Below are 13977 nucleotides of genomic sequence, written 5' to 3' on the forward strand. Positions count from 1 at the left end.
TGGCCCACATGCAAAAGAATCGTGCAACATAAATTATCTAACTACTAACGACTGCTAATGATAATTTTAATTAGATGATAAGCAATAAACAGCACATGCGCAACAACAAAGTACTAGGCTTTGTTATTTCGATTATCAAGACTTAAGTCCCCATGCATACGACATGTATGGTATATAAACTTACCCCTTTGGGGGTGCATATTCCACTATCAGGAGACGACACCTCTGGTGGAAATTCCTGTAACAAACGACAATTATTCTAGTTACGTAAAACCTTAATCAACACTGACTGACCTCAACCGTTACAGATTCTTCATAACCGTCATTATTCATTTCATTTTTAATGTCCTGCTTCAAATATTTCGGTTCAAATATATCGTCATAGTCTTCCAAGTCGATAACTTCCTGGTTCATGATGACCCACTTTTCAATACTGATGTACTCCGGTTCAACTTCTCCTTCGTCTTCTTCTTCTTCAGAATCACTTATTTTAACGATATCGTCGTTAGATGATGTACCATGAACATTAGCTGCTGGTACTTCTTCTGAAGATACTGGGCCCTCTGGTTGAGCTTCTTTATTTGTTGTATCGGCAGAAGACCGTGGTGGTAAGTAAATCTTGAAGTTGTCGGCGGGATTTGCAGGAGGTTGTTGTGAAGAGATATCTTTCTCGGTAACTGGTGGACTACTGGTCACCTGACAATGTCTTTGCTCAGTCGATCCGTCTTTGTCACTAATATCGCTCCTTCCGGGGAAGTCAGCAGGATTTGGCTTATCGAGAGCGACACTGATGGGTGTCGGCGACAGAGGAAACTGATGCGAACGAAGCAAGTCACTCAACAAAAACTGTGATTTTTGAGGTGCCACCAGCAACTGTTGTGGAACAGAATTAACGATCGAGTTTGATGCCTCAGAAGGAGGTGGAGCAGAAACGTTTTGGGTGGACATGGGGTTGTGAACCGGGTACAACGTTTGAGACGCAGGTGGTTGAATTGTTGGCAAACACTGTGACTGTTGACTTTGAGGTGACATCATCTGTTGTCGAACAGGACTAACGATCGAATTTGATGCTTCGGAAGGAGACGGGGCGGAAACGTGTTGGATGGGCAAGGAATTGTGAACTGGGTACGTTTGAGACACAGGCGGCGCAATTCTAGGCAAATGCAAATTTCGGGAATTGTCGAAGGTTTTGTTCTCTTTCTTGCTTCTTTCGTTCACGTGCGACTGAAAGGTACTTTCTGGATGATTGTAATTGTTTCGAACGCTATTTTGCATTGAAGGAATTCCAGAGAAAGTCGAATGTTGAGGAAGTGTCGGAGGATAGACCGTACTGTGGAAATAACTGTGTGAAGGAGCGCTGTTTTGGGGAAAGCAGAAATAGGAATTTTATTAAAATTAGTTAAAACGTTATTGGCGTTCGATATTTGACTTTGTACTGAATAAACTGGCTTACTATTAAGGGGTGAAACAGAAGATGCTGTGGATAAGACAATAGGTTGATGAGATACTGTCTGCATTGGATAATTTGATGCGGGAATTGACGAGGTCAAACTGGAACAGTTACTGCCAACGGGTGATATGATGGCTGGATCTAAATTCTTTTTGGTCCAAGAAGGATGAGAATCTCCTGAAGATGTACTAGAAATGTAGGCAGAATCGTGTAAATTTTGATTAGAACCAAACCGTACTCCGAAAGGATTATTTTTACGTGCAGCTAGAGAAACTAAGTGGGTCGCAAATGAACGATTTGAAGTACGATTAGAAACGCTACTTTTTGAAACTGGTGTACGATTATTCTGCCGCTTTTTTACGTTACTATGACTAGAACCTTTTCGGGAATTATAATTTGATCGCACTGAAGACTTTGCTGGTTTAAGAACTTGCGCCACATTCGTCAAGTATACATGATCAACTGGTTGATAAGTGTGTCCGTCATAAAACCGATTTTTATTAATAGCATCCATTTCTTGGGCATTACTACCATTGTCTATTGGATTATCCAAGGTGAGGGGATCCAATGCATATTTCGGATCATTCGCCATCTCCCGTAGTTCGGTATAAAACCGTAATAAGAATTCGGACTCTTCTACATGTTTACCAGTAGTTGCTGACAAACTGTCAAACATAAGCTTAACAATCTTCTTGTCCAAATCGGGACTTTTATCCTCTAATGACATTTTTGATGCTATAATGTTTATAAACGTATAAATGTTGAATGAATGTATGCAAACCTTTGATAAATAATATTTGAGGCTGTTTGAGACCATGGTAATTGAATTATTAAATATTTCTGAATTAGCTCTTTTTGTTACAGATACTAGACACTTTAGAAGAGGAAGTAATGTATCTGTAGCCTGTTCTACAGTTACATTCAGCAGAAAATTCCCCTTAGCTGAACTTGTACTAGCAGTTGCCTCTGGTTGAGTTTTACTCACAACATTCATTGCTGGATTTGTTACTGGTACGTGTCTTTCTCCTGAATTATAATTTTTAATTGCACCTATATCTCTTTTAGTACAGTTTGGCATTGCATTGCTGGATTGTTGATTTTCTTGGCTCATTACCACTGACTTTTTTTCAGTGTAGTTATTATTTTTAATTGTACTCACACTTGCACTTTCTTGATTGTGGTTTAAGTTAACTGTATCTGTTGAAGGTAAAGTTTGTGGCAATACTGTAGTTAGGATTCTATCACTACAACTATTGTCTTCATTTTGACTTGTAGTACAGTTTAAGTTAACTGAATCAGTCAAATGTAAAATTCCTTGATTTGTTGTAAAAGAGTTTTCTTTTCCACAAATATTATCTTCAATTGCAGTTGTACTTCCTATTTCTTGAATACAGTTTACATTCACTGTACTAACTGAACTTGTGGTTTCTTGAACTGTTGTTGGTAAATTTGTTTCTCCACGGTTGCTATTCGGAGTTATAATTTTATCAACATTGTTAACTACATCATTAGAACATGAAGGTTCTTTAAAGGGTTCACATTCTTTATTTGTTTTAATTGTGCCATTAGAAAGTTCTTCATCTACTTTCGGTTTATGAACATCATTTGTATCTACTGGCTGCATCTTGTTTGGTGGTGATTCAATAATGTTATCACTTGATTGTGATAATTTTTCTTCTTTATCTTGTGACTGAGACTCTTCAAGATCATGATCATCAATTAAGGAGAATGTCTTTACACCTGTTACATGTTGAATTTTTATCTTTATTTTAATACTTTGTTTGGAACGCAGTAACTCATTCTTACCAATATTAAAAGTCTTTTCATGTGAAATCACAGTTGGAGGAAGTACGATTATTTCATCACAGGACTTAAGCTTGTCTTCAATTTTTTTGAATATCTTTTCAGATGACAGTGACTGCAGAATATCACTGTCTAAAACTGAATTTATTTCTTCGTTAACTTCATTTATATCTGCAAATGTTTTTCTGTTCTTGTATGGTCTAATCTTATCTTGAAACTTGGTTTTCCTTTTCTTGGGTGACATCACATTAGCTTTATTCTTTACTGGAGATTCAGTAGTTTTAATACTACTTGCTGATTTGTTTCTTTTGTAAGGTGGAGATGATCTAAAAAATCAAATTTTATACGAGAGTAAAAAAAAAAGAGGAATTTTTATCTTACAAATATAACTTTTTATTCAAGTTTTGATATGTGCTTTCTATAGTTGAAAGGGGCAATCTTTCAATGTGAACAACAGGTTTTGCAAGGAGTTGCATTAAGGTCGCGTTTTCTACTATTATTTGATTGTCTTCAATCTTAAAATAAAAAATTAGTTGTCAAAATGTATACGGATGCACTAGAGATGCTTACAATATTCAAAATTTGTTCTTCTCGGGATATATTCTCAGGTACATCATGGTTTGCAGTCATTAATTTAAAAATGTTCTCTAAAATTAAAAACTACTGATTTAAAAGATGGAATTACAAGTATGTAATGAAAAACAATAATCAAATAGAATAACACAAATTTTATTTTTAAATATAACTGTTAGCTGTATAACAGTAGCCTGTTATAATATTAAAACAGCACGATAGATATTTGGTGTATTATCCTAAAATTTAAATAATTTACCTGGCTCATTAATATTTTGCACAGCGCTCTTTGGTGGCCTCATCAGTTTTTTAACTTCCTTCACATTAAAACTCATACTTTTCAACCAAGTAACAAAATCAGTTGTTACAGTAATTCCTGATACCTTTTCAAGTACATTCACTGCCTTATCCACTTGAAACAGACATTCTTTTAATGTTTCATGTAACTCCTACAGAACATATTTAATTAAATGAATACCTACCTACATAAGAAGAGAATTACTTACAATACCGTCTATTTCGGGAAAACAAAAACTGAGATACCTTATCATCTTCTCTCTATATTTTTTTTGCACTGAAAACACTTCTGCTGCCTTTGGGTTGAACGGCAGTTCCTGTACAGCATTCTTATTGGAATTGTTAGTCAAAGTACTTTGTTTTGGACTGAGCATGTCGATTAGTACTAATTTAAATTAATTTTACAAAACAATATTAAAAGAATGCATTTCCTAATATTTCATTAAATGTGAACTTACAATTTTTTAATTCATCAGCACAATTTTTCTTTTAAGGGGAAAAATCAGGTACTTGCCACTTCTTTATTTAACCTGCAAAAGTAACTAGATACACAATACAAGTGGCCATTGACTGTTTAATTTATAAAACAAATGATTTAAAATGTTTATTTGAATTTAACCAATTTTGTTTACATGACTACATATCACAGCAAAACATAATGATGAATGACGACATTCATAGACTAACGACATTGCCAGAGAAGACATTGCACAACTATTAATGACTAACCATAGATCATTATGATTAGAGACATGCATACTTGGTGACCATATAACATCTAACGGTACTCAAAGTTTACTAATTGCCTCATAATAAGTCTTACTTTGTAAATAACTTGTTGGTTGTACGTATCTACAGTTAGAAGAATTAGAAATATCGAATAAACATTATCCGTTCTTAAGGATAGCTTTTAAGATTTATTTATAAAATCAAACATAAATTTGCACGAAAGTAGAGCTTTTTTTGTACAAAATTCAACATCTTTTAATATACAAAGACAGAGAATTTTATTTTTGTCCAAATATGGATTAAGTTTAAACAAAAATTAACATAGTTTTTTGAATTTCAGTAGGCTGGGCGTAAATAACAATTATTCAAACTGGTTATCGCCATAGTTACCACGTGTTTATATATTTAAATTGCGCGCGATTTTAGGTTGCAATTTATAATTATCTGCCGCTCGGGCGACACGGGAACAAATCTCGGACAGAACAAAAGTTTTTTTATTCTTATGTTGGGTAAAATAAACATGTCAAAGATGGATCACAATAAAAGTATGTAAACTATTTAAATTGTAGACGAATTCTTGAAGATTTTTGACCCCGGTTTGCTGGAAAGGTTTATGAAAGAATAATAAAAATTGTAAAAAATTTGTGTAATATCCTTATAAAAAACATATACATATCAAAAGCGTAAAAAACGTAAACTCTAGAACATAATTTCGAACTTTTATCAAAAAAATGAACTTTTCTTTTTCATTTATCGAAATTTCTAACACTGGTACAATAAATCTAATATACGATAAGTCTATTTACATCGACATTCAGGTACATTTTAATCACAACATTTCTTTTTGTACCAAAAAGGCACTTAGGAATATAAAAAGTATATTTTATAACAGTAATTCTTTTTTATTTCCAAAATTAAACATGAATGTCATTTTTAAAAAAGTGGAAAGANACAGAAAATAATTTAATTAAAAATAATTGACAATTATTTGCACATACCTTGTTTCCAAGAGGGTACAACAACCAAATGGGGAATCCCCACTTTAGTTGCTTTAACTTCTTTTAAATAAGCCAAAAAAGAAATCACTTGAACACTTGTACTAAACTGATCTTCATCTACTAAAATTCCATTAATTCTCTGTTCTTTCATCGACACCAACCAATTAAGTCCCAACATTTGATGTTCCATCAATCGAACACTTAAAAGAAGGCGATAAAAGAAGGGCAATCAAATATTATTCCACGAAAAAAAAAATTGTAAAAACCAATCCACTTACAAAGGTGAAACTAATGATGGCTGATGCTTAATAGTTTCAAGAACAATTTCATTTTTAATGGTTTTGCTAATCTCTTCAAGTTTCAAAATTAAGTTTTTAAGATTTCTGTAAATATCTAGTAACTGACGAGTGGTATTTAAAACATCAATGTCCAAAAATTTGTTATTTTCGAACTTCTGAATCTGTAAACAAATAATTTAAATAATTGTCCCACTAAGTAGGTATCAATTTTATTTAACAACAAACCAAATCCATCCAACTTTTGTAAGGTCGACATTCAATAATTGCATCTACTGCCCTTTTTGAAAAAGATGTTATGAAATTCAAGTCATTGAAGCCAGCAGTTTGGAAAATATTGAGCAAGATGTTCCTGTCGTTTTCCAGGTCACTTCCGTCATAGGGATTGAAATCAGAACTAAATTTATAAAGCAATAAAGTCTTTTAATTTTTATATAAAATTATAGATGCATAAATCTTTGAATCTCCAAATATACTAATTATGTCTTACAATGGTTGTCTGATAATGAAGTTATTATTTAGACAAGTGAAGCACTTTCAAATAAACAATTTAAAAGACGTTTAACGAACCTTGATACAGTTTGCTCTTGAAGATAACACATTGGTGAATTCACAATACTAAAAGGACTAGTTGAATCAGATGATGTCATATCAGTACTTGGGATACTTTTTCCTTTCTTCTCAGACAATTTTTTTGATCTTTTCTTAATAATAAAATCCATAATATTAGATTCAATTGGTCTACCACTTCTTAACTGTTTGAAATTCTCTTCAGGCTTCACAAGTGGTTCGTTTCTTGATAATTTTGTTTCACTGCTACTACTTTCATCGACATAGTCTATTCTAGGATTCAAACTGTCTCTATTTTCGTGTTTAGGAATAAAATTGAGGGTCATATGTGCAGTTACGCGTTTTTGGGAAACTAGTGGTTTTTTAACTTCACCAGGGGTTAATCTTGTACTTTTCTTTTCTGTAAATAATGTTTCCAGTTTGGCTAAAAAGTCATTGCATATTAATAACGCTCATAAATGATTAATTACAATAAGTCACCTCTTTTTGTATCATTTGTGGTGTTTGAATTTGAAGACCTTTTATTTATTACACCTGGTAATGGGGTTTCCACGCATTTATTACCACTTGAAATTATACTAGTTAGCTCATTTTTCCACTGAGTAAACGGCAATATTTCGGACACTTTTTTGCTTATGCCCATGAGAAGTTGTGCAGCTTTGTCAGCATTAAAATTAACTTCACATAGAGCATCATGCAATGCCTGGTAAATGTTTTAAACGATATTAGTATGCAAAAAATAAATTTAACTATGACTAATTATAAATATGTACTTAAGGAAGTTAAACAGGAATAAAGTATAGAAAGTTAGGAAGAATGCACTTGATGTCATATGCGAATCCGAAATTACTAAATTGAAAACAAATAAGCAGTTAACTTACCATGGGGTTTACACCAGGAAACGACTCCTTTAAGAACTTCAACTGCAATTCTTTTTCGATAATAGCATCTGTCTTTTGAATAACCCATATTTTTCTTGAATGAGATCCACTTGGTCGTGTGTCCATCTTACAAACTTATTTATGACTATATTAGATAATTTCACCGAAGTGTATTTATTGTATGTCTAATAATTATGCAATATTGGATTTTTCGGTCTATAAGGATACTTTAAAACAAGTTTATTGGCTCTTTTTTGTGCTTAATTTTACAGCGACTGCACCTCAAACATACAAAAAGTAGGAAGCATTTTCACCTATTATTTACAACTAGGATGCATTAAATATTATGTTTAGAAGGATATCTTCAATTTTTCATAAAAAATAATGACTTATTCACTAAAAGCTTCTTAGATATGCTTTATAGGTTACCTAATTCCATAAACTTTAAAACAATTTAAACATACTTAGCAAACGAACTAATCATCACAATAAAACTTTTTAAAATACACATTTTATTTAGTACGAGAATACACTATATATACTAATATAACATTTACTTTTTATTTGTTTATGTGCAATTAATATTTATTTGGCGGGTTATGGTAGTTAGTAATTGTATTTATCTATTTCATCCCTTTATTTCACATATGTTTTGGTAGGTAGTGGCACAAGTCACGTATTTATTTATTAGTGTGTAGTCATAATTCATAGATGGCACTAAGATATTAAAAATTAATCTAAAATTTATTACCTTGCATATTCCATATTATTAACATATTCTCTTAATTTTCTATCAGCATAAATAATATGATTATCTTAAAATAACTTATCTACAATACTACTCATCACTACATTCTTTTTTAATATGAAGTTATCAGTTTTCTCATTATCACATGCAGACAACTACACCTGGGGTCGTTTTTGAGAGATCCTCCTACTGCAATATTGCAAAAAAATAGCTGTTCTGTATAATAATTTGCACTAAATGTTGATGATATAAAATTCAAACTAAAGATGGCCAGTTACTTATGAAAAAAACACAGATAACATTACAATATTTTTATTGGCATAATTATTTACTTATAAACAATAATAATCATTAAACAGTTACATGCAACAGACTTACGCACTATAATAAACAATATAACAATATAAAGTACTATTAACAACATATAACAATTATAACAAGGAAAACATGAATAATTACTTTATTTATTGGTCGAATTTCCGTAATAATAGTCAAGATCGATAAATTCCATTGTATTCGGGCAATTTTCGTTCATATTTGGAAACATATTCATCTCATATAATTTTAAACTTGCCATTGAATCATCTTCTCCTTTTTCCCAACACCTCCCTCCATCAGAATTAACTGAGACAGAAGTTCGGGGTCTCCCCTGTTGTGTCGATTGATGTGATGGAGGGAAAAATCCCTCTTCGCCAGTAATAACTGCATCTTGCGATATACGTGATTCTTTAATATTACTAAGAACAGTTTTCGTTTGAGTGGATTTTGGGAAAACTTTGGGTACCTTCGAACAAACGGGGGTGGAACACACATTTATCTCATTACTCGCGAAAATGGCACGATTGCCTGTCCCACTATTTGAAAGGGAAGAGACAGAAGAAGCAGATGTTATGTTGTTATTAAAACGAATTTGATTATGAATGCTACTATTATTAATGGTGACAGCACTATCAACAGGGGGTTGTTGCAACTGATAATGAGTATTAAGTTTCAAAACGGTATTAGACCCAGAGGACATGCGCAATGCATTTGAAGTAGTAGATGGTGCAGAAAATGTGCGCCCATATTGAGTACTATTATTACAGGTAACTGTATTGTAACCAGAGGATAGTTCTTTCCGAGTATTGCACCCTGAAGCTGTATTAAACGTAGACGGCAAAAGCAATGAATTTGAAGTGGAATTACAAGAAGATGGTGCCGAAAATGTCCCCCCATTCTGAATGCCTTTATTATTAAGAGCAACTGTATTGTAACTAGAGGGAAATTCTTTCCGAGTATTACAATCAGAAGCTGTATTAGACGCAGAGGACAAACGCAATACATTTGAAGTGGAATGAGGAGTAGGTGGTGCCGGAGTCGCCCCCTCATTCTGAATACCGTTATCATTAGAAGTAACTGTATTGTAATTAGAAGGCAGTTGTTTTTGAGTACTACACCCTAAAACAATTTTAGATACGTTAGGCACACGTGGTGCATTGAAATTGGAATGATTAAAGGATCGAATCAAAAATGTTCCCTGTTCCTGAGAGACGTAAGAATTGGAGGAAGTTCCTGAATTTGCCGAACACGAACCGGGTGGTACTCCTAGATAAATCAATTGATTGCCATTTAAATTACTGTTTCCTTTAGAGCGATAATGGGGTGGCGGTTGCTGAAGTGTGGACCTACTCGAACATTTTTGATATGGCAAGTTAGACGAACAAGCAGAAATAGGAATTTTATTAAAATTAGTTAAAACGTTATTGGCGTTCGATATTTGACTTTGTACTGAATAAACTGGCTTACTATTAAGGGGTGAAACAGAAGATGCTGTGGATAAGACAATAGGTTGATGAGATACTGTCTGCATTGGATAATTTGATGCGGGAATTGACGAGGTCAAACTGGAACAGTTACTGCCAACGGGTGATATGATGGCTGGATCTAAATTCTTTTTGGTCCAAGAAGGATGAGAATCTCCTGAAGATGTACTAGAAATGTAGGCAGAATCGTGTAAATTTTGATTAGAACCAAACCGTACTCCGAAAGGATTATTTTTACGTGCAGCTAGAGAAACTAAGTGGGTCGCAAATGAACGATTTGAAGTACGATTAGAAACGCTACTTTTTGAAACTGGTGTACGATTATTCTGCCGCTTTTTTACGTTACTATGACTAGAACCTTTTCGGGAATTATAATTTGATCGCACTGAAGACTTTGCTGGTTTAAGAACTTGCGCCACATTCGTCAAGTATACATGATCAACTGGTTGATAAGTGTGTCCGTCATAAAACCGATTTTTATTAATAGCATCCATTTCTTGGGCATTACTACCATTGTCTATTGGATTATCCAAGGTGAGGGGATCCAATGCATATTTCGGATCATTCGCCATCTCCCGTAGTTCGGTATAAAACCGTAATAAGAATTCGGACTCTTCTACATGTTTACCAGTAGTTGCTGACAAACTGTCAAACATAAGCTTAACAATCTTCTTGTCCAAATCGGGACTTTTATCCTCTAATGACATTTTTGATGCTATAATGTTTATAAACGTATAAATGTTGAATGAATGTATGCAAACCTTTGATAAATAATATTTGAGGCTGTTTGAGACCATGGTAATTGAATTATTAAATATTTCTGAATTAGCTCTTTTTGTTACAGATACTAGACACTTTAGAAGAGGAAGTAATGTATCTGTAGCCTGTTCTACAGTTACATTCAGCAGAAAATTCCCCTTAGCTGAACTTGTACTAGCAGTTGCCTCTGGTTGAGTTTTACTCACAACATTCATTGCTGGATTTGTTACTGGTACGTGTCTTTCTCCTGAATTATAATTTTTAATTGCACCTATATCTCTTTTAGTACAGTTTGGCATTGCATTGCTGGATTGTTGATTTTCTTGGCTCATTACCACTGACTTTTTTTCAGTGTAGTTATTATTTTTAATTGTACTCACACTTGCACTTTCTTGATTGTGGTTTAAGTTAACTGTATCTGTTGAAGGTAAAGTTTGTGGCAATACTGTAGTTAGGATTCTATCACTACAACTATTGTCTTCATTTTGACTTGTAGTACAGTTTAAGTTAACTGAATCAGTCAAATGTAAAATTCCTTGATTTGTTGTAAAAGAGTTTTCTTTTCCACAAATATTATCTTCAATTGCAGTTGTACTTCCTATTTCTTGAATACAGTTTACATTCACTGTACTAACTGAACTTGTGGTTTCTTGGACTGTTGTTGGTAAATTTGTTTCTCCACGGTTGCTATTCGGAGTTATAATTTTATCAACATTGTTAACTACATCATTAGAACATGAAGGTTCTTTAAAGGGTTCACATTCTTTATTTGTTTTAATTGTGCCATTAGAAAGTTCTTCATCTACTTTCGGTTTATGAACATCATTTGTATCTACTGGCTGCATCTTGTTTGGTGGTGATTCAATAATGTTATCACTTGATTGTGATAATTTTTCTTCTTTATCTTGTGACTGAGACTCTTCAAGATCATGATCATCAATTAAGGAGAATGTCTTTACACCTGTTACATGTTGAATTTTTATCTTTATTTTAATACTTTGTTTGGAACGCAGTAACTCATTCTTACCAATATTAAAAGTCTTTTCATGTGAAATCACAGTTGGAGGAAGTACGATTATTTCATCACAGGACTTAAGCTTGTCTTCAATTTTTTTGAATATCTTTTCAGATGACAGTGACTGCAGAATATCACTGTCTAAAACTGAATTTATTTCTTCGTTAACTTCATTTATATCTGCAAATGTTTTTCTGTTCTTGTATGGTCTAATCTTATCTTGAAACTTGGTTTTCCTTTTCTTGGGTGACATCACATTAGCTTTATTCTTTACTGGAGATTCAGTAGTTTTAATACTACTTGCTGATTTGTTTCTTTTGTAAGGTGGAGATGATCTAAAAAATCAAATTTTATACGAGAGTAAAAAAAAAAGAGGAATTTTTATCTTACAAATATAACTTTTTATTCAAGTTTTGATATGTGCTTTCTATAGTTGAAAGGGGCAATCTTTCAATGTGAACAACAGGTTTTGCAAGGAGTTGCATTAAGGTCGCGTTTTCTACTATTATTTGATTGTCTTCAATCTTAAAATAAAAAATTAGTTGTCAAAATGTATACGGATGCACTAGAGATGCTTACAATATTCAAAATTTGTTCTTCTCGGGATATATTCTCAGGTACATCATGGTTTGCAGTCATTAATTTAAAAATGTTCTCTAAAATTAAAAACTACTAATTTAAAAGATGGAATTACAAGTATGTAATGAAAAACAATAATCAAATAGAATAACACAAATTTTATTTTTAAATATAACTGTTAGCTGTATAACAGTAGCCTGTTATAATATTAAAACAGCACGATAGATATTTGGTGTATTATCCTAAAATTTAAATAATTTACCTGGCTCATTAATATTTTGCACAGCGCTCTTTGGTGGCCTCATCAGTTTTTTAACTTCCTTCACATTAAAACTCATACTTTTCAACCAAGTAACAAAATCAGTTGTTACAGTAATTCCTGATACCTTTTCAAGTACATTCACTGCCTTATCCACTTGAAACAGACATTCTTTTAATGTTTCATGTAACTCCTACAGAACATATTTAATTAAATGAATACCTACCTACATAAGAAGAGAATTACTTACAATACCGTCTATTTCGGGAAAACAAAAACTGAGATACCTTATCATCTTCTCTCTATATTTTTTTTGCACTGAAAACACTTCTGCTGCCTTTGGGTTGAACGGCAGTTCCTGTACAGCATTCTTATTGGAATTGTTAGTCAAAGTACTTTGTTTTGGACTGAGCATGTCGATTAGTACTAATTTAAATTAATTTTACAAAACAATATTAAAAGAATGCATTTCCTAATATTTCATTAAATGTGAACTTACAATTTTTTAATTCATCAGCACAATTTTTCTTTTAAGGGGAAAAATCAGGTACTTGCCACTTCTTTATTTAACCTGCAAAAGTAACTAGATACACAATACAAGTGGCCATTGACTGTTTAATTTATAAAACAAATGATTTAAAATGTTTATTTGAATTTAACCAATTTTGTTTACATGACTACATATCACAGCAAAACATAATGATGAATGACGACATTCATAGACTAACGACATTGCCAGAGAAGACATTGCACAACTATTAATGACTAACCATAGATCATTATGATTAGAGACATGCATACTTGGTGACCATATAACATCTAACGGTACTCAAAGTTTACTAATTGCCTCATAATAAGTCTTACTTTGTAAATAACTTGTTGGTTGTACGTATCTACAGTTAGAAGAATTAGAAATATCGAATAAACATTATCCGTTCTTAAGGATAGCTTTTAAGATTTATTTATAAAATCAAACATAAATTTGCACGAAAGTAGAGCTTTTTTTGTACAAAATTCAACATCTTTTAATATACAAAGACAGAGAATTTTATTTTTGTCCAAATATGGATTAAGTTTAAACAAAAATTAACATAGTTTTTTGAATTTCAGTAGGCTGGGCGTAAATAACAATTATTCAAACTGGTTATCGCCATAGTTACCACGTGTTTATATATTTAAATTGCGCGCGATTTTAGGTTGCAATTTATAATTATCTGC

General features: G+C 32.6%; 2 protein-coding genes across 4 annotated transcripts in view; both read right to left on the reverse strand.

Moving 5' to 3' along the window:
* Positions 1-8144, reverse strand: part of LOC108732803 — a 14662-nt gene extending 6518 nt beyond the window's left edge. Inside the window, exons 1-7 of one of the 2 annotated variants that reach the window (XM_018463766.1) lie at positions 8062-8144; positions 7598-7731; positions 7197-7419; positions 6717-7140; positions 6375-6543; positions 6129-6310; positions 5851-6050 (exon numbers count right to left, since the gene is read on the reverse strand). In XM_018463766.1, coding sequence (XP_018319268.1) covers positions 5851-6050; positions 6129-6310; positions 6375-6543; positions 6717-7140; positions 7197-7419; positions 7598-7723 — 1324 coding nt within the window. In that variant the 5' untranslated portion in view covers positions 7724-7731; positions 8062-8144. Of the gene's footprint in view, positions 1-5850; positions 6051-6128; positions 6311-6374; positions 6544-6716; positions 7141-7196; positions 7420-7597; positions 7732-8026 lie in introns of both variants that reach the window. The other variant, XM_018463765.1, reaches the window with a different exon arrangement.
* A 645-nt stretch (positions 8145-8789) lies between these two features.
* Positions 8790-13497, reverse strand: LOC108732820. Of its 2 annotated transcripts, XM_025976597.1 has the most exons (7): positions 13259-13497; positions 13010-13185; positions 12763-12952; positions 12501-12577; positions 12312-12445; positions 11934-12256; positions 8790-11867 (listed from the first exon to the last, which is right to left on the reverse strand). In XM_025976597.1, the coding sequence occupies exons 2-7, from the start codon at positions 13172-13174 to the stop codon at positions 8806-8808; spliced, it is 3951 nt and encodes a 1316-aa protein (XP_025832382.1). In that variant the 5' UTR covers positions 13175-13185; positions 13259-13497; the 3' UTR covers positions 8790-8805. The 2 variants fall into 2 exon arrangements, with proteins under 2 accessions (XP_025832382.1, XP_025832381.1); XM_025976596.1 differs by having other exon boundaries at positions 8790-12256.
* Positions 13498-13977: the final 480 nt, after the last annotated feature.

This window comes from Agrilus planipennis, unplaced genomic scaffold (assembly GCF_000699045.2).
Source record: "Agrilus planipennis isolate EAB-ADULT unplaced genomic scaffold, Apla_2.0 scaffold68, whole genome shotgun sequence".
NCBI classification, from domain to species: Eukaryota; Metazoa; Arthropoda; class Insecta; order Coleoptera; family Buprestidae; genus Agrilus; species Agrilus planipennis.

Excerpts from the sequence above, each read along its gene's own strand:
- LOC108732820 (XM_025976596.1), bottom strand. The coding sequence starts at position 13,174 with ATGCTCAGTCCAAAACAAAGTACTTTGACTAACAATTCCAATAAGAAT. Across the intron at positions 12,446-12,500 it reads AAGAACAAATTTTGAATATT|ATTGAAGACAATCAAATAAT; the intron begins GTAAGCATCTCT and ends TTTTATTTTAAG. Across the intron at positions 12,257-12,311 it reads TTGAATAAAAAGTTATATTT|ATCATCTCCACCTTACAAAA; the intron begins GTAAGATAAAAA and ends TTGATTTTTTAG.